Source organism: Macaca nemestrina, chromosome 3 (assembly GCF_043159975.1).
Source record: "Macaca nemestrina isolate mMacNem1 chromosome 3, mMacNem.hap1, whole genome shotgun sequence".
Lineage (NCBI taxonomy): Eukaryota > Metazoa > Chordata > Mammalia > Primates > Cercopithecidae > Macaca > Macaca nemestrina.
In genome coordinates this window covers 20,339,700-20,360,803 of record NC_092127.1, presented here as the reverse complement: position 1 = coordinate 20,360,803, position 21,104 = coordinate 20,339,700, and the positions used below count along the sequence as shown (strand labels likewise).

Sequence of the window (21,104 nt, the reverse complement as noted above, 5' to 3'; positions counted from 1 at the left end):
AAATGGATAATAGTTCCCATTTGAGGACAATACTTGCCTTTGGGTTGTTTGCATCAAACAGACCAGTTGAAAGTCCAATCAGCAAGGAATTCTTGTTTTTATTTTTTGGTGGTAAATGCGAGTGAGATCGAAATGCAAAGGATTCTTCTGGTGAACACTGAACTGATTGAACTTGAGGGACTAAGTTCAAGTGTTCAGAATGAACCACTTTATGGAAAAATGGCTCTGGTTGCACAGACTTATCTACATCACATTTAGAGTGCTGAGAATCATTGGCTCCCGTCTCTGTGGTAGAAAGGAGAGATTACGTGGTAAGTCTATACAGTACTTAAAGTTCTAAATGATGTTGATAAAGCACACTATGTAACACAAATTCTAGCAAAAAACCCACATATCAGGAAAATAAAATCAAAATATGTGTGTCAGTATATTACCTTCTAAATAATCTTTAACAGGATACAATGTTTTATCTTCAGAGAGTTGATTTAATTTGTTATGTACTTTCATTATATTGAAAGTTCTACAATACAGACACAAGGCTAGGCATGGTGGCTAATGCCTTTAATCCCAGCCCCTCGGGAGGCCAAGGGGGGAGGATTGCTTGAAGCCAGGAGTTTGAAACCAGCCTGAGCAACTAAGTGAGACTCTGTCTCCACAAAAAATAAAATAACATTAGCCAAGGTGGAGGACTGCTTGAGGCCAGGAGTTTGAAACCAGCCTGAGCAACTAAGTGAGACTATGTCTCCACAAAAAATAAAATTGGCTGGGTGTAGCAGCGCATGCCTATAGTCCCAGCTACTCTGGAGGATGAGGTGAGGGTTTTTTGAGCCCAGGAATTCAAAGCTGCAGTAAGATATAATCGAGCCACTGTACTCCAGCCTGGGCAACAGAGTGAGACCCTGTCTCTCAAGAAAAACAAAATGAAAAAAAAAAAAAAAAGAAACAAATCCAAAGAAATGTGAAAAAATACACTATTTAGATACATACTTAGTTCCAGTTTATCTTTGTTCCTATAGGTTAGATGAAAAAAATTATTTTTTCTCTTGGTCTATTGCCCAGGCTGGAGTGCAGTGCTACTGCACTGCAGCCTTGAACTCCTGGCCTCAAACCATCCTCTCACCTCAGTCTCCTGAGTGGATGGGACTATAGGCACGCCACCATGTCTGGCTAATTTTAAAAATTTTTTGTAGGATGGAGTAGTGCTATGTCGTCCAGGCTGGTCTCAAACTTCTGGCCTCAAGTGATCCTCCCACCTCCGCCTCCCAAAGCACTGGGATTGCAGGTGTAAGCCATTGCACCCAGCCTACCTTTCTTATATTTTAACTTATACTATTTAAAAAAGAAGACAATTTATTTAATGTCCTTAGTATCCTGGCTTAGCTTTGGCAAGTAATTCTTTTCATTTTGAATATCCAATAAAAATAACTGACCAAAAACATTCACTGCCATGTTGCCATACAATCCAGGCTTATTAATGTAGTCCACTGTGCTATGCCTATATTTTTAAAATGACTGAGATGACTGATAAAGAATGCTTTCTTATTTACATATTAACCAAATAAAACAGGTTGATGTTAATAATCACTGACAATCTTCCAGAAAGTAATTAGACTAATGCAATGATGCTTACCGATATGAATGTCACTAAGTTGGTCCACAGTACTCGAGACTCCATCCTCAGAAACTTCATTTTCTTGAATGGTGATCCTATCTTCCAACCTGCCACAGATGGGTACACTAATTAAACACACACACACACGTAGTTTACCAGAAACAAAAGTGCTCTAAAATACAGAAAATGGAACACAAGTTCACTAGCATTCTTTGATCCCTCTTCCAAGTATTTTTCTCACTTTCATATATATTTTCTCACATAAGTACACTGTATTTTTCACCCTGTTCAAATCCTCGCCAAACAGTAATCATTCACAGCAACCAGGCTCACCACGTTTTATAACAATGGTTCTCAAAGTATACTCCCCAGACAACGGCATAGTAAAGAAACAGGTTAGAAATACAAATTCTCAGGCTCACCCTTGACCTGTGAATCAAGGGGGGATAAGGCCCAGCAATTAGTTGTGAAAAGTCCCAAAGTCATTCTAACACATGCTAATATCTGAGAACCACTACTTTAAAGAATGGGAATGCCCCTTAAGAGTGGAGACTATAAAACAATTACAATATATTAATACCATGGAATATCATGCAGCTGTTAAAAAATGAAGCAGAGATCTATATAAACTGATTAGAATAGGCAAGATATACTGTTAAGTAAACAAAGTGATTCGCAGACCAATTTGTATTAAATGGTGTTAGGTTTTGAAAAAATGGTTTGCAGCACAGAAAAATAGAATAATATTCACAAAAATATTTTAAACCTCAAAGGGAGGGGATTAAAATTGAGGAAAAAAAATAAAAAAGAACTCACAATTTTTATCTCTGTATGCTTGGGAATTAAATTCATGCATTTTTTTTTTTAACAAAAATTTAAGGACTGGAGGGATATATTCCAAAAGTACCAATAATTTATCTCTGGGAGTTAGCTTATAGGTAAGTTTTTATTTTCTAAATACTTTTAAACCTGTTTCAAATTTTATTTTATTTTTTCAATTAATTTATTTTTTTTTGAGACAGAGTCTTGCTCTGTTGCCTAGGCTGGAGTGCAGTGGCACTATCTCAGCTCACTGCAACCTCCACCTCCTCGGTTCACGCCATTCTCCTGCCTCAGCCTCCCAAGTAGCTGGGACTACAGGTGCCGGCCACCATGCCCAGCTAATTTTTGGTATTTTTAGTAGAGACAGGGTTTCATCATGTTAGCCAGGATGGTCTCGATCTCCTGACCTCATGATCTGCCCACCTCAGCCTCCCAGAGTGCTGGGATTACAGGTGTGAGCCACCGTGCCCGTCCTGTTTCAAATTTTAAATAATTTTCTACTTTTTCACTTTCAGATTTTCAGCCATTTTCTGTTTTTATTTTTATTTATTTATTTTTGAGAGAGTCTCACTGCCATTCAGGTTAGAGTGCTGTGGCACAATCTTGGCTCACTGCAGTCTTCTCCTCCCAGGTTCAAGCGATTCTCATGACTTAGCCTCCCGAGTAGCTAGGGTGACAGGCAGATGCCACTGCACCCGGCTAATTTTTGTATTTTTCAGTAGAGACGGGGTTTGCCATGTTGGTCAGGTTGGTCTCGAACTCCTGACCTCAGGTGATGCACCCGCCTTGGCCTCCCAAAGTGCTGGGATTACAGGCATAAGCCACCATGTCCAGCCTCTGTTTTTTATTTTTAAAGCTTATACATATATTTATTTTAAGAGACAGGGTCTTGCTCTGCTGCCCAGGCTGGAGTGCAGTGGCATAATCATGGCACTCACTGCAGCCTTAATCTCTGGGGCTCAAGTGATCCTTCCACCTCAGTCTCCCAAGTAGCTGGGATTACTGGCACATGCAACCATGCCTGGCTATTTTTTTTTTTTTTCCCATAGAGGTGGGGTCTTGCTATGTTGCCCAGGCTGGTATCAAACTCCTGGCCTCAAACAACTTTCCCACCTTGGCTTCCCAAAGTGCTGGGATTACAGGCATAAGTCACTTTTCCCAGTCAAGCAACATATTTTTTTTCATTCAGAATATAATGCCCCTTGGTTCCTCAAAAAGGTAAACTGAATTACCATATGATGCCACAATTCCACTCCAAGGTATATAACCAAAGGAACTGAAAGCAATGACTCAAACATATGCCGCATGTCAATGTTCTCTGCAGCACTCTTCCAACAGCCAGAAGGTGGAAACAACCTATGTGCCCATCAACTGATGAATTATAAAAATATATGGTGTGTGTGTATTTATGTCTATATAGATAAAATGGAGTATTATTCAGCCATAAACAGAAATGAAGAACTGGCATATCCTGCAACATGGATGAAAAACTAAAAATAGTATGTTAAGTAAAAGAAGCCAGAAACAAAGGCTACATACTATATGATTCTGTAAGAAATATCCAGAATAGCTAAATCCACAGAGACAGAAAGCAGATTAATGGCTGCCAGAGGTTGGTGGGGAGGAAAAAAATGGGGGATGATTGCTTAATGGATAGAGAGGTGGGTGATGAAAATGTTCTGGAACTGTATAGTGGTGATGGTTGTACACCACTGTGAATGTCTAAATGTCATCGGCTTGTACAATTTTAAATGGTGAATTTTATGTTATATGAATTTTATTCCAATAAAAAAGTAAAGTTCCTTTTAGGACTCCTAACTACTCGAATTCCAGTTGCCTCTCCTATTATTAGTTTGGTGCACACCTTGCCAGCTTTTTTCTTTAAATTTACATGCTAATCTAATACATGGAGATGCTTTTTTCATTCAATATTATTTTATTCCATTAATCAATGCTTTAGACATATTTCCATATTAATAAAGAGTCTCATTTATTCTTTTATCTTTTAGGTGCTGTATTATATTCCATAACACTTTAGAGTTGACCCTTGAACAACATGGGTCTGAACTTCATGCATCTACTTAGATGCATTTTTTTTCAACCAAATGTGGACTGAAAATACAGTATGCATGGGATGCAAACCCGTGTATACAGAGGGCTGGCTTTTCATATATATGGGTTCCACAGAGCCGACTGTGGGAGTTGAGTATGTGTAGATTTTGGTATATGAAGGATACTGGAACCAATCCCTCAAATATACTAAAGGATGGCTGTAAACAGAAACACAGCAGTATTTTTAGCTACCTCCTTATTAATGATATTTAGGCTGTTTCAAATTATTTGCTGTGACTCTTCTGGAATGAATATTCCTGCATTTGCTTCTTTGTGCTCATGTATGAATGATCTGGAGAGTAGATACCAAAAATAAAAGAGGTATATTATAGGATGTGCACATTTAAAAGTTTAACGAAACTGTCAAATGGATCTCTAAACTGGCTCTACCATTTCATGTATGTATTTGCAGTCCATCAAAGCACTGTAGTCCCAATCCCTCACAGATATTTGATATATCATTTCTCTTCATATTATCATATATCATTTCATGTTATTTTTGGAATATAACATTTCATGTTATAACATATATTATTTCATGTTATTTTATGGAAAAACAATCAGTGGAAAATATATCTTTTCCATTGATGTGGACAATGACTCTTGCCCTGCCTCTTACTCACTCTTCTTTGAGGAGGAGTAAGTATCTGACTAGCAGTGACATTCGCAGGACCCTAGTTCTCCACTAAGTTAGTCTATGAAACACTTAGGAATCTGACTTCTTCGTCTGTCATTTTATTGACGCCCTATAACTCCTAAAGTATCACACTGTTGTATTTACTAACTATCTGGGTTTCTTCCTTCATGAATAGCCTATTCATTGCCTTTCCCCATTTTTCTCTTGGACTTTTGTCTTTTTCTTATTAATTTATACACATTCTTTATAAATTCTGGATATTAATTGTTATGTTAGGCTGCCTCCTTTAAAATTTTTTTATTTAGGTCTTTAATCAATCTGGTACTGTTTTGTTGAATGGTTTCAGAAATTGAAATGATTATTTTTTCCAAATTGTGACTGATTTGTCTCAAAAGCATGTATTAAATAGGTTATCTTTTTATGTTGATTAGAAACACCATCTTTACCATTTATTAAATTTCCATATATACATATCAAATACTGGTTTTCTATTATTCCTATAATATATAAAAATGATTTAAAGAATAGAAGACACTGTCTCTGCCTTTAAGGAACTTTTTGTTTTTCTTTTTTTTTTTTTTTTTTTTGAGACAGAGTCTCACTCTGTCACCAAGGCTGGAGTGCAGTGGTGCAACCTTGGTTCACCGCAACCTCTACCACCTGGGTTCAAGTGATTCTCATGTCTCAGCCACACAGGTAGCTGGAATGACAGGCATGCACACTACCACATCCAGCTAATTTATTTGTATTTTTAGTAGGGGCGGGGTTTCGCCACGTTGGCCACGCTGGTCTCAAACTCCTGGCCTCAAGAGATCCACCTACCTCAGTCTCTCAAAGTGCTGGGATTACAGGTGTGAGCCACTGGGCACATACTGCTAAGCAAAAGGGGCCAATCTAAAGACTTCATACTATATAACTAGATGACATTCTGGAAAAGGCAAAACTATGGAGACAATAAAAAGATCAGTGGCTGTCAGGGATTGTGGGGTGGAAAGAAGACTGGATAAACAGGTGAAGCACAGAGGATTGTACAGTATCATAGGAATAATAGTGTAATGTGAATCCATGTCATTATACATTTGTCAAAACTTGTAGAATGTACCAAAGAGTGAACCCTAATGTAAACTATAAACTTTAAGTTAACAGTAATGTGTCAATATTGACTCATCAGTTGTAATAAATAAAACACATTAATGCAAGATGTTAAAAATATCACAGCTTGCCAGGAATAAGAAAAAAAATTTGTTGGGGGTGGGGAATGAGGGGTATATAGTAAGTCTATAATTTTTGCTCATTTTTTTGTAAACTAAAATTGCTCACAAAAGTCTATTAGTGACTTTTGTGAAAGTCACTAAAAAAATCAATAAAGCCAATATAGCAAAAGACTAAAAAGAATATAAAAATAAAATACACAACAAAATTTAACTATTATATCAAAGATATATCATACTTCTGTAAATTAACTAGATATTTAAACACAAAAATTTCAGATTGAATCACAAACCACATCAGAAACATAATTAAAATAAAATAATTCAGAAAAGCTGAAAACAGAAGGATGAGCCAGTGCAGACTGGGCAAATATAAATAAAAAGATAAAACTTAGTCAAAAAATATTTTTGTATTTTTAGTATAGATGGGGTTTCGCCATGTTGGCCAGGCTGGTCTCGAACTCCTGACCTCAGGTGATCTGCCCTCCTCGGCCTCCCAAAATACTGGGAATACAGGTGTGAGCCACCATACCCGGCCCATTTCATTTACTTTTTTTGAGACAGAGTCTTGCTCTGTAGCCCAGGCTGCAGTACAGTAGCATGATCTTGGCTCACTGCAATCTCTGCCTCCTGGGTTCAAGCGATTCTTGTGCCTCAGTCTCTCAAGTAGCTGGGACTACAGGCACATGCCACCATGCCTGGCTAATTTTTGTATTTTTGTTAGAGACAGAGTTTTGCCATGTTGGCCAGGCTGGTCTTGAACTCCTGCCCTCAAGTGATCTTCTCGCCTCAGACTCCCAAATTGCTGGGATTACAGGTGTCAGCCACTGTGCCTGGCCTCTTCAAATATTTTATATACTTGTTTATTTCTGAACCATATGAATATCTATTAAAATTAAATTATTTTTATAAGGTATTACAATATTAGGATATTATGTTGCAATATTAGCTTATTATAGTATTTTCTTAAAAGTTATTACAAAAGGGACCTGGGTTTTAAAATGTAAGGAAAAGATGTACATACTGAGTTTCCTTTGCTTCTTTTTCCTCACTAATCCACACATCAGTAACAGTGCATGGCAAGCTCTCATCTTTGTTTGTTCCACTTGGCTCTTGTAGAACTTCTGTTTCCAAATCATCAGGTTCTGCAAAGGATAAACATAACAAGAAACATCTCAAAGCAAAATTTGTCAGGAGAATATTGAATAAACTTTCATAAATGATTGCTACCTAGTTTTAGGGTAATATAGTCATTAAAACAGAAAAATTAAATAGTCTATCTATAGGGTTTAAATCTTATTATTGTGTTAAGTCTCTAGTTCAGTTATTTCTGAAATGACAGACTACTTCTTTTGCCTTTTACTGTAATAAAAATGCTCAAAGGTAATATGGTATACTCTCTATTTTTCACCATTATGTAAAATTTTCTCTTCCATTAAAAGTTTAGTCATATATAAATTTGTTTAGAGAGGTATAAAAACAGTTTAAAGAATAAAGATATTTGTGGTTAGAAATATGGAAGAATAGACTGTGATATTACTGATTAGTAACTAAAATAAAATTTCAATCTTTAAAATCTATCTTTTAATAGTCAAAAAAGAAAAACTATTACCTGGACTTTCACAATGGTATTGAGAACATAATTGAATGGCATTAAAAATCTATTTTCTTAGACCTTCAATAATTTTTTTTTTTTTTTTTTGAGACAGGGTTTCACTCCCATTGCCCAGGCTGGAGTGCAGTGGTGTGCTCTTGGCTCACTAAAACCTACACCTCCCAGGCTCAAGTGATTCTCCTGCCTCAGCCTCCTGAGTAGCTGGGACTAGAGGCACACACTACCACACCAGGCTAATTTTTGTATTTTTAGTAGAGATGGGGCTTCACCATGTTGCCTGGTTGGTCTTGAACTCCTAACCTCAAGTGATCCACCTGCCTCAGTCTCTCAAAGTGCTGGGATTAGAGGTGTGAACTACCACGCCTGGCCTGACTCTCAATTAACATCAAGATGTCACCTCTGTTTTCTGGCAGTGCCTCATTTTTCACTTGGTTGATATTTTCCAAAAGTGAATAGAGATGAGAAGAGTATTTGTTAACTTCTCTTTTTCCTTTCCAATTAAGATTATCAATACTATCCTGTTTAAGCCAACACTATCCCTCTTACTTCCCCTGGAATATAGACATACTTCTCCATTTTTAAAGCTTCCAATTATCTGTCTTACTTGGAAAGACAACTGATATTGTACTAAACTTTTAAGTTTTTATCTTTTATTCAAATAATTATTTTGGTCATTCATTCAAGGTAAGCACTTGGGGGCAAACTCCTTTTTTATTTTTTAATGAATAACTCTGTTTCCTAGCACTTTAAGCTGTATCATTATCAACTTATTCTATAAACTTGACTTATGACTGTATTACCTGCAAAGCCTAGAATATTTACTCTCTGGTCTATCAACTCCTGCACTAGGCTATACAGCTTCCATAGTATTCCTAACATTCTTTTCTTTTCTTTTTTAAAGAAAAGACATAAGATACTGTTTTAGTTCAGGCTACTATAACAGAATATCATAGACTGGGTGGCATAAACAATATAAACTTATTTCTCAGAGTTCTGGAGGCTGAAGGATCCAATGTCAGCGTGCCAGCATGGTTGGTTCTAGAGGGCCCTCTTCCTGTTTTGCAGATAACCTTTTCCTCCTTGTATCCTTATGTGGCAGAAAGCAGAAAGCTCTCTGGCCTATTCTTATAAGGGCACCCATCCCATTCATGAGGGTGCCACTCTCATAACCTAATTACCTTGCAAAGACTGCACCTCCAATACCATTACATCAGGGATTAGATTTCAACATACGATTTTTTTGGGGGGTAGGGAGGGGAACAAACTTTCATTCCATAATGATACTAGTAACTATGGTTCTAATGAATAAGATTATTTAAGTTACTCTGGTGAATTAAGGATGGTCACATGTTGCAGGGTTTCTGGTTTCCTCTCAACTAGAGGGAGCTCTGTTTCTCCTCCTCTTTAATTTCAGCTGGCATGCTGATTCCTTTGAGTAATGGAATAGAGTGAAAGTGATGCTATGCCAGTTCCACGCTGAGCCTTCAAGAGAACTGGGAGCTATTCTATTCGATACCTGGAAGCCTGAGCCATCCTGAAAACAGTTTATTCTGAAAGACCACATTGCAATGCCATGAGACTAAAATGAAGGAGAGGGACCCGGATAAGCCCCGCCAGTATGCCAGGCATGGGAGTAATATCATTTTGCGCCTTCCAAAAAAGCCCAGCTGATGGCTGAATACCACTCAGCAATACCAGTTGATACTACATGAAGCAGAAGAACCTCCAAATTCCTGACTCAAAAAATTGTGAGATAACATAAAATAAAAATAAAAATTGTTTTTTATTTTGGAGACAAGTTCTCACTCTGTCACCCAGGCTGGAGTGCAGTGGCATGCTCATGGCTCACTGTAGCCTCAAACTCTTGGGCTCAAGTGATTCTCCCACCTCAGCCTCCCTAGTAGATGGGACTACAGGCACGCAGCACCACATGCAGCTAATTTTCATATTTTCAGTAGAGATGGGGTACTGTCATGTGGCCCAGACTGGTCTTAAACTCCTGGGCTCAAGCGATCTGCCAGCCTTGGCTTCCTGAAGTGTCAGGATTACAGGTGTGAGCCACCAAGCCTGGCCTAAAATTGTTATTTTAAGCCAAGTTTTAGGAGTAATTTGTTTGCAGCAATAGATAACTGAAACAGAATTACATATCCAGAAGTGGCGAGCTGACGTGAAAGCCTGCGTGCACTGGCTTTGGGACTGTGGAGCAGGCAGAAATTGGAAGGGCTTCAGTGACGTTGTTGGTGAGAGACTGGCCAGTGAAAAACGGTTACTGGAGGCTGGAGAAAAGGGGATTCTTGTTCTACAATGGCTGAAAGTTTGGTAACTGCAATAATGTGGAAGATAGTAAATGTACTTTATGGATCCAGTAGTCTAGCTAAGGAGTTATCAAAGCAGAACATTCAAAGTGACAGCTGCTTAATAACCTCTCATAAAGAACAAGAAAAGAGATTAATTGAAGAAAAAAGTTTAGCTTATGAGCAGAATTTAGAAGAGACACAGAGAGTCCAGGATAATTCCTTCTAGGCAACAAAAGCTTCTTAAGGGAAGACATGGCCTCAAGACAAAGACTAAATTCAGGACAGTAGGGTGTGGCCTCAGGGCAAAGATGAAGTCAAGGTTGTGCCCATAAGATCCGTTATGGCACAGAAAGATTTAAAGGCATGCCTTGCAGACCCTCTTTGCTAGACAAAGAATTTCTAAGAACTCAAGAGTACTATCTTACAGTATCCTTATAGATAACTGAAGGTAGAAAAGAGTCCATCTCAGAAACATGAGTGGCTTTTGTTAACCACAGTGAATATCAGTAATATTCACATAAACCCACAAAATTACTTAGAAATTCTGCTTGTGGAAGCATTATAAGCTCAGACTGAAGGGGACAAACATAGTTCAAAACAGAAGAGCCCTTGAGCACACCAAGCTTTGGTGCAAGGAAGCAGGCTGACACTGCTATTCCTGGTTGGATTTTAGAATTTCTAGGGACCAGTGACTGCTATCTGCTTCCCATCTTCCTTGTTTTTGAAAAGGTGTCTCAAAGATTGTTTCACCATTGTATGTGGTATGTATGGAAAACAGGGAACTTATTTTTTTTTTTACTCACAGGTCTTCAGATTGAGAATCACCGTACTCGAAGACCTGTAGATGAGAAAACCCATCTGCACTGAGGCTTGACTTTGTCATATTAAACTCTGAGCTAATGTCATAATGAGATGAGGCTTTGAGAAGGCGTGAGTGGATTTTGCATATGGGAGGAATGAAAATAATTTTTGGTCAGAGGGCCGACTATGGCAGATTTAGGACAGATGCAAATTCTTTGACACCCTTCCCATTGAGAGGTGGGTTCTGTTTCCCCTCCCTTTGAATCCAGGTTGGGCTGTGACTGCTTTGACTAATAGAGCATGACAGAAGTGCTAGTTCTGAGATCAGCTTTTAAGAGTACAAGCCACTTTCACCTTAGCATCTGTGAGCCCCGGGCCATCATATAAGAAGTCAGACTATCCTGCCAGAAAGAGTACACAGAATAGCCCTGAAACCACATGAAGAGGGAGAGGGGCCCAGCTAAGCTGTACTTGCCAAGATAGCAGTGAAGCTTTTTGGGACCCTTCAGACCAGCCTAGCTGCCAGCTGACCAGCACCTACTGATCTCTGAGATAAAGGCACATGAATTAGGAAAAATCACATTAGCCAAGTCTTGACTCAATTCCCGGCAAATAAAATCATGAGATGAAATGGTTGGTGTTTCAACACTAAGTTTTGGGGTGACTTGCTAGGCAGTCATTAAAAAAAGACCAATTACTAAAAACATAAAAATACTGAACCTAATTTGAGATAAATTACCCAAACATATATGAATTTTGATAATCTATTTATAAAGCTTGTGAAATTTAAGTTTTTACTAAATCAAATATAGCTCATTTTGACTCATTAGAACATACCTTCTAAATTTCCTTCCAGTTTCAATGACATCTGTGGAGATGCCTCAGTAAACTCGGGGCTTTTTGTCTCAACAGGAGAATCAACAATAGCTGATGGGTTTATTTCATGTGAAATACATTGCACTTTTTTTTCTTCAGTAATTAAGGGTTTGTACTTTTCCCCTTCAGGAGAAATATCTGTGAAAACAAAAAATAAAAAATCATGCTAGTTCTCAAAATGACGAATTTTATCTGTAATGGCATTTGGGGCAAAGTTAAAAAAGCTGCATTACTGCAACAGGTAATTACTAGTCAAGTTCTGTTACATATTAGAAGTTAATAAGTGACTACGGTATATGAAAGTCAAATTTCATTTCAATTGTACATAATAATTTCTATGGTGGTTAAAATGGTTTACCGTCTTTCCACTTTTGGTAAAATTAATATGTGTATTAGAATACTATTTTTAAAATTATTAACTAGTGGATTCTGTTTATATGAAGTAACTCCTAGTTACTTCTAACTGCTCTGAAATTCTCCACACTTTCAATTGGTACCAGGAGAGAAGAGGTTTACCTCAGAACATCCTAAGACAGGTTCAAAAAAGAATAAAAAGAAAAAAAAAGTTACCTCAGAATAACTTAATGCAGTTGTTTACCACCCTGTCACTCCTATTAATCTGTTGAAGATTTTACTTTCCAGGTTACAAGTGCCCCAACACTAACTCTGTCATAACTAATTTAGGTGATTTCTATATCTGTATCAATAATCCTTCCAATAGGTAGGCCTCTTGGTTTGTTGCACTTCACTCTACCTCAGTCTTCTTCATCCTATCTCCAGCACTCCAATGCTCATATCTTAGAGATTTTGTCATTCATTATAGCCTCTTGAAATGTCCAGTGGTAAGTATTCCACCCTCTAATCTCTAACACTCGTTTCCCACTTCTCTCCCTCTACAACTCCAACTCTAAAAAAATTTTACCCTGAAAGTACCCGCAATGCACTGATCCTGCTACATTTTCTGTCATCTCCATTAAAATCCATAGAAATTCCATCATATAGTCATTCTCTTGTGCATCCTCAACTCATTGTATTCACATGGCAAAACCTCAACTTTATATAAATTCAATTCTCTGCCTACTATATCTGCATACACATGGTTAAAATGGTTGAAGAAAAACAGAGATCCTTGCCCATTGGTCTCAATTTCAATTCATTGTTTCTAAAGCCAAGTAGGCCCTTTGTGTTGGCTGCAGTCCTTTTATAACACTGGGTTAGCAGGAACTGTCCTTAGCTCAGTTAATTTCCAGAGCAAAAAAGTTGTTCATCAAGTATTTATAAGTTGTTTTACTCTTTACTTCTTTCTAGTCAACAGAGAACAAAACTATAGTGTTGCAAATGTTTCAGAATCATTTCCCCGCACTGTGCTCCAACAAACTGCCTGCCAAAACGAACTGACTGTAGCAGAGATCACACCTGTGTTTTTCCTCCTTCAGCCCTACCATTCTGCACTAAAATCATGTCTGTTAATACCAGGAATCGGGATACCATATTGCATTATTATTATTAAATGCTTTAGTGGGTTCTAACAAATACAGTAAGAATAGGAAATAATCAAAATATAGGAGAAAAATCTGTTTCTTATCACTGATGATAAACCTGCACATGGGGAACATCTAAGATCTCAAGGAAGAAAACTAAATAGATTTAGTAAAAATAATCAGTATGGTGTCCAGACATAAAATTTTCTATCTATATATAGAAAGAAATAGGGGAAGGAAGAGGAGGATGTTAGGATCTCTCTCTTTTTTTTTTTTTCCTGAGACCAGAGTTTTGCTCTGTCACCCAGGATGGAGTGCAGTGGCGTGATCCCAGCTCATTGCAACCTCCACTTCCCGGGTTCAAGCAATTCTGCTGCCTCAGCCTCCCTAGTAGCTGGGATTACAGGCACACGGCACCATGTCCCGCTAATTTTTTATGTTTTTAGTAGAGACAGGGTTTCGCCATGTTGGCCAGGCTGGTCTCAAACTCCTGACCTGAAATGACCCGCCTCAGCCTCCCAAAGTGCTGGGATTACAAGCATGAGCCACCACGCCTGGCTGGATATCCATACTAAACAAAAATTCTTAAAAAATAGCAAAAAGCAATGAAATATAAAAAAGGGCAGAGAATATAAACAGGCAATTTTCAAAGCAGCAAATCAAAATAGTCAATAGAATGCAACATAATGAAATTCACTCACAATTAGAAAAGGAAAAATAAAACCAATGAAATATATACCACATAAAAATGGTAAAAATTTTTTAAAGGAATATTACCTTTCAGCCTATTTAATATTTAAAAATCAATCAATGAAATTTGCAACATTAATATAATAAAAGAAAAATTAGATTATATTAATTGATTTGGAAAATGGGTTTGGAGAGAGCTTCAGTATGGCTGACCACAGACACCTGGCACTCGCCTGTTCCACAGAGAAGTACCAAAACAGCAAGTAGATATTAACACATTGAATAGAGCATCTAAAAGAGAACACAGGAATTCAGCAGGAAAGGGATGGGGAACCTCCGAGGCATGGAAGGAGAGGGAAGTGAAGCAGTTGGCCTGGTTAGGACTGGCTAGAAGCCAGGAGAAACACCACAGAGTGACCTGTCCGAGTGCAGGAAAATGGTAAGAGAGATCCCCAGTGGTCCACATTCTCACCTGGACTCCTGCAAACCCAGCCATGACTCCTCAGCCCTCGAGTGCCCTGAGACTAGTAGAGGAAACTGCCTGGAGTCAAAGTGATGCATTATTCTAGAGAGGAAGTTTGTGTTGGAACTCACACAGCATCCTGAGACCCAAGCAGCTGCCATGTGGTGCCACTTTGAGAACCCAACCCCTACCAGATAACAACCTGCCCCAGGGCTCAACAGGCCCTGAATCTCCACAACCCTGGAGCCCTACTGACATCTACTCCATGTCCACCTATAGATTTGCAACCTTGTGACATGAGCTGGACTCAACTGTGCAGCCGGGTCCCTAGTCCTCTAGCCCACACACAGTCCTACACCACAGGAAACGGGTGGTCCAGCACATTAGGAAGGCTGCCCCTGGGAAAAAGGCAGCTGAAGCATGTGCTCCCCAGAGCCTGGGAGCTGCCTTCCTGGAGTTGCTGGCACTGATAGCAACCCTGCCTCCCCTAGCACCTGGGTGAATGTGCACTTGTGTGCACCTTCAGGCTCATGGAGACAGGCATGCTTGGAGCCTGAGGTCAGGCCTGCGCCACTCACTGATGCCACCGCCTGAGAGTGCTACCTGGTAGCTGGGAGATCGATCTGCCCCATGCATCAGAGCTGGCATTAGCAAGCATGTCATCCAGGACTGGAGATCAACCCACTATGTCTGCTGATGCTGGTGCCTGCACACACAGTTGGGGGCCTGAGGACAGGCCCTCCTGCCTACCACCACCACCACTGATTTTTGAGTGTGCCGTCTGGGGTCCTGGGGGTAGAACTGCCATGCTAAGCACAACCTGTGCCTAACAGCACCACCACAGGGCTTGAAGACAGACCCACCCTGCCCTGCTCCTGCCTTGGCAAAGGCCTGTGAGCATCATCCAGGGGCACAGGGATCAATAAGCCCTGCCTACTGCTGCTAGTGCCTGTATAAGCCTTCCAGGGGCCTGGGAAAGGGCCTGCCCAGCCTGCCAGCACCCACACACATCATCTAGGGTCTGGAGATCAACCAGTCCTGTCCAACATAAACTGTCTGCACATGTACCATACACGGGCCCAAGGACAGGCCTGCTGAACCTGGCGATGCCCCCAATAGTGCTGTGTGTATTGTCCAGAGGTCTGGAGATCTACCCATCTCTGTCTGTCACCATAGATGCCCAAACATACCTTCCAGAGGGCCCTGAGACCCAACGTGCAGCCACTGCCACCATTCACCTGCACGTGCCACCTAAAGGCCTGGAGACTAGCCCTCTCAGTTCACTGCCACCACTGCTGGTGCCCATGAGTGCTGATGATGGACCCAGGGACTAGCCCTGCCCACCTGGCCCACCATTGCTACTGCTGACACCCAAGTAAGCCATACGGAGGCCCAAGAATTACCTGGACCCACTATCACCAGTGCCTGAACACGTACCTACATTATCAGCATGCTGCCAAGACTGGGGTCTGAGGACTGGCTCAACTGGCTCCCTGTCCACAGTAAATCCTTACCAGAGTCTCCACTAACAACCACAACCTAAGACACACAGGAATTCACAGATACCACTGACATTGATTACAGCCAAATAAATGATATGAAGACTGCACTACTCTGCCCACCCAAAATCAAAGCCAAACACCCTACTCAACCAACACCATGGATACCTATACGGGAAAAAGTCTTTGCCTATGAAAGCCAATCCGTAAAATCGGAAGAAGTGATTATTACAATAGATGCACAGATACCAATATAAGGACACGAGAAACATGAAACATGAAAAGTAAGGAGACATGATACCTCCAAAAGAACACGGTAATTCTCCAGCAAGATGCCAACGAAAATAAATCTACGAAATGCCTGAAACAATTCAAAGTAAAATTTAAGCTAAGTGAGGTATAGGAGAACACAGATAAATAATACAAAGAAATTAGAAAAACAATTCATGGTTTGAATGAGAAATTCAACACAGATAGATATCATTAAAGATAACAAAACAGGGCCAGATGCTATGACTCACAAATGTAATCCTAGTGCTTTAGAAAAGGAAGGCAGAAGGACTGCTTGCAGCCAGGAGTTTGAGACCAGTCTGGGCAACACAGTGAGATACTGTGTCTACAGGAAATTCTTAAAAAAGTAAGTCAGGTGTGGTGGCATGTGCCTATAGCCCTAGCTAGTCTGGAAAATAAGGTGGGAGGATCTCCTGAGTCCAGGATTTGAGGCTGTAGTGAGCTATGATTGCACCAATGTACTCTAGCCTGGATAACAGAGAGCCTGTCTCAAAGTAAAAATATATATTTTTTTCTCTCTCTTTCATAATTTGAGACCAGCCTGGGCAACATGGCAAAACTCTGTCTCTACACAAAATAAACAAAATTAGCCAAGCATGGTGTCACATGCCTGTAGTCCCAGCTACTTGGGAGGTTGAGATGGGAGGATCCCTTGAACCCAGGAGGTCAAGGCTGCAGTGAGCTGTGATGTGATCATGGCACTGCCACTGCACTCCAGCCTGGGTGACAGAGCCCTGTCTCAAAAACAAACAAACAACAGCAAAAAAGCCCCCAACTCTCCCCACCGCAAAAGTCAATGAATTGAATAAAAGTACAACCGAGAGCTTCAACAATAGAGTAGATTAAACAGAAAAAAGAGTTTCTGAACTTGAAAACAGTTCTTTCTAAATAATCCGGTCAGAAAAGAAATAAAAGGATAAAAGAAAAAAAAAAAGAATGGAAGTCTACGTGACATATGAGAAACTGTAAAGTGCCCAAATCCTCAAATTTTGGGTGTTCCAGAAAAAAAAGAGATGGGCAAGGACATAGAAAATTTCTCTAATGAAATAATAGCTGGAAATTTCCCAAGTCTTGTAAGAGATATAGACATTCAGATACAGGAAACTTAAAGACACAAAAAGATTCAACCCAAAAAGATCTTTTCCAAGGCACATTACAATCAGACAGTTAAAAGTCAAAGAGAATTCTAAAAACAGAAAGAAGAGAGCATCAAGTTACATATAAGGGCACCCCAACAGACTAACAATGACTTTCTCAGCAGAAAACTTATAAGCTAGGAGAAAATGGGATGATATATTCAAAGTGCTGAGAAAACAAAACCAAAACCAAAAACAAACCAACAACAAACTGTCAGCCAAGAATACTATACCCACCAAAACTATCCTTCAAAAATGAAGGAGAAATAAAGTCTTTCCCAAAGAAGCAAAAACTGGGAGAATTCAACAGTAGATTGACCCTATAAGAAATGCTTAAGAGAGAGCTACATGTGGAAATAAAAGGTCAATATCTACCACCATGCAAGCACAGTAAAGTATAAAACCTGACAGAGCACATTCACAGACAAGAGAGAGAAAGGAGTCAAATGTTATAGAAAATAACCAAACTACAATGAAACGATAAAAGAGAAGGAAAAGAACAACAAAACATCCAAAAACCCATTAACAAAATGACCAGAGTTAAGTCCTCACCTATCAATAATAAACTCTAATATAAATGAAATAAATTAATCATTCAGAAAATACAAGTTGGCTGAATGGATTAAAAAAAAATAACCAAACTATATGCTGCCTACAATAAACTCGTTACACATATAGACTGAAAGTGAAGACACAGAAAAAGATATTCCATGCAAATGGAAACAAAAAAAGAGTGGTAGAAGGCATACACTTATACCAGATAAGACATATTTTAACCCAAAAGCTGTAAAAAAAAAAAAAAAAAAAAAAGACAAAGAAGGTCATTATATAATGATGAAGGGAAAAATTCAACAAGCAGACCTAACAATTATAAACAGATGTGCACTCAACAGCAGAACCCCTAGATATATAAAGCAACTAAAGGGAGAGATAGACTCCAATATAACAAGAGTTGTGGACTTCAACACCCCACTGACAGCACTGGACAGATAATCTAGACAGAAAATTAACAAAGAAACATTTGATTTAAACTGCACTTTAGACCAAATGGACGTAACAGACACCTACAGAACATATCCAACAGCAGCAGAATATACATTCTTCTCATCAGCACATGGAACATTCTCCAGGACAGGCCATATGGTAGGCTACAAAACAAATCTCAACAAATTAAAAAGTAACTACTTCATATCAAGTACCTTCTCAGACCACAATTGAAGAAAACTAGAAATCAATCATGAGAGGAACTTCGGAAACTGTACATACACATGGAATTTAAACAACATGCTCCGGAGCAAACACTGAGTCAACGAAGAAATGAAGAAGGAAATAAATGGATTTCATGAAACAAATGGGGATAGAAACACAACAAACCAAAATCTGTGGGAAACAGCAAAAACAGTGCTAAGAGTTTATAGCAATAAACACCCACATCACAAAACGGCCAGAAGCTCCTGGCTGTAATTTCAATATTTTGGGAGGCTGAGGTGGGATGATCCTTGAGGCCAGGAGTTAGAGATCAGCCTGGGCAAAAAAGTGAGACCCTGTCACTACTGAAACAAAAACAAAAACAAAAACAAAAAATAGCTGGTCCCGGTGGCTGTCTGTAGTCCTAGTTCCTCGGGAGGCTAAGGTGAGAGGATTGCTCAAGCCTAGCAGTTTAAGGTTATAGTAAGCTGTAACTGCACTACTGTACTCCAGCATGGGTGACAGAGTGAGACCCTGTTTATAAAAAAAGAGAGACAGGTTTCAAATAAATAATGTAATGATGTATTTCAAGGAACTAGAAAAGCAAAAAAAGGTCAAATCCAAAATTAGTAAAAGCTGCCATAAGGAAGTATCTATCATGTCCTTTGCAGCAACATGGATGGAGTTGGAGGCCATTATCCTAAGTGAATTAACTTAGAAACAGAAAATCAAGTATCACATGTTTTCACTTATAAGTGGAACCTAAATAATTGGTACACATGGACACAAAGGTGAAAATAGTAAGATAATGAGGACTCCAAAAGGAAGGAAGAAGGGAATGGGGACAAGGCAAAAAAAACCCATCAGGTACTATCATCACTATTTGGATGATGGGTTCACTAGAAGCCCAAGCCTCAGCATTATGTGATATACCCAGGTAACAAACATGCACATGCACCCACTAAATCTAAAACAACAACAAGAACTATACATACACACACACACACACACACACACACACACGCACAAAATGGACCATTATTAAGCCATAAAAAGAATGAAATCATGTTTTTTGCAGTAAGATGGGTAGAACTGGAGGTCATTATCCATATAGAGAAATACATATTGCATGTTTCTCACTCATATGTGGGAGTTAAAAAAGTTGATCTCATGGAAGTAGAGAGTAGAATGGTGCTTATCAGAAGCTGGAGAGTGTGGTTGGTTAATGCATACAAAATACAGTTAAATAGAATAAAATTCTAGTGTTTAACATAGTACAGTAGGATGACTACAGTTAAAAATAATGAAAAAAAAAGCAAAACTAGAAGAAATAATCAAGCAGAACAAAATGAAATAGACATTAAAAAAACAACAAAAGAAAAGTAGGCATTTTGAAAAGATAAACAAAATTGAAAAACCACTAACTAGACTAAGAGAAAAAGAGTGAAGACCCAAATAAAGAAAATAAAAAACAAAGAGCCATTACAACAAATACTACAGAAATGCAAAGTACCATGTGAAACTATTATGAACAACTATATGTTAACAAACTGGAAAACCTAGAGGTATTGGATAAATTCCTGCACACAGACAACCTCCCAAAATGACTACAATAAATATCGAATTCTTTAATGCCCAGACACCGATGAACATCCATAACATCAAGTCCACCCAGGAAAACATGACCTCACCAAATAACTAAATAAGCTATCAGGGACCAATCCTGGAAAGACAGAGATATATGACCTTTCAGACAGAAAATTCAAAATAGCTGTTTTGAGGAAACTCAATGAAATTCAAAATAACAGAGAAAAAATTCAGAATCTTACCAGATAAATTTAACAAAAAGACTGAAATAATTAAAAAGAATCAAGCAGAAATTCTGGAGCTGAGAAATGCAATTGGCATACTGATGAATGCAAAAGAGTCCTTTAATAGCAGAACATATCAAAAGAATAAAGAATTAGTGAGCTTGAAGACAGGCTGCTTGAAAATACATAGTCAGAGGAGACAAAAAACAATTAAAAGTACATAGTCAGAGGAGACAAAAAACAAAGGAAAAAGAATAAGGAATACCTACAAGATCTAAAAAGTAGACTCAAAAGGGCAAATCTAAGAGTGATTTGTTGTAATGAGGAAGTAGAGAGAAAGACCGGGGTACAAAGTTTATTGAAAGGGATGTCAGAGAACTTCCTGAACCTAGAAAAAGATATCAATATTCAACTACAAGAAGGTTATAGAACACCAAGCATATGTAATCCAAGGAAGACTACCTCAAGACATTTACTAATCAAACTCCAAAAGGTCAAAGATAAAGAAAGGAAAGCAGTAGCTGACTTTTGTGCCTGACAGCAGACTTTTCAGCAAAAACCT

At 38.8% G+C, this 21,104-nt stretch overlaps 1 protein-coding gene across 6 annotated transcripts in view; it reads right to left on the bottom strand.

Annotated features, from left to right (window-relative positions):
- LOC105466693 (NIMA related kinase 1) overlaps nucleotides 1-21,104 on the bottom strand; it is a 229,035-nt gene that overhangs the window by 61,776 nt on the left and 146,155 nt on the right. For all 6 annotated transcript variants that reach the window (XM_071092827.1, XM_011715788.3, XM_011715791.3 and 3 more), the window contains 4 exons: nucleotides 11,945-12,121; nucleotides 7,419-7,539; nucleotides 1,631-1,719; nucleotides 38-285 (listed from right to left, as the gene is read on the bottom strand). In XM_071092827.1, the coding sequence (XP_070948928.1) occupies nucleotides 38-285; nucleotides 1,631-1,719; nucleotides 7,419-7,539; nucleotides 11,945-12,121 (635 nt within the window). The remainder of the gene's footprint in view (nucleotides 1-37; nucleotides 286-1,630; nucleotides 1,720-7,418; nucleotides 7,540-11,944; nucleotides 12,122-21,104) is intronic.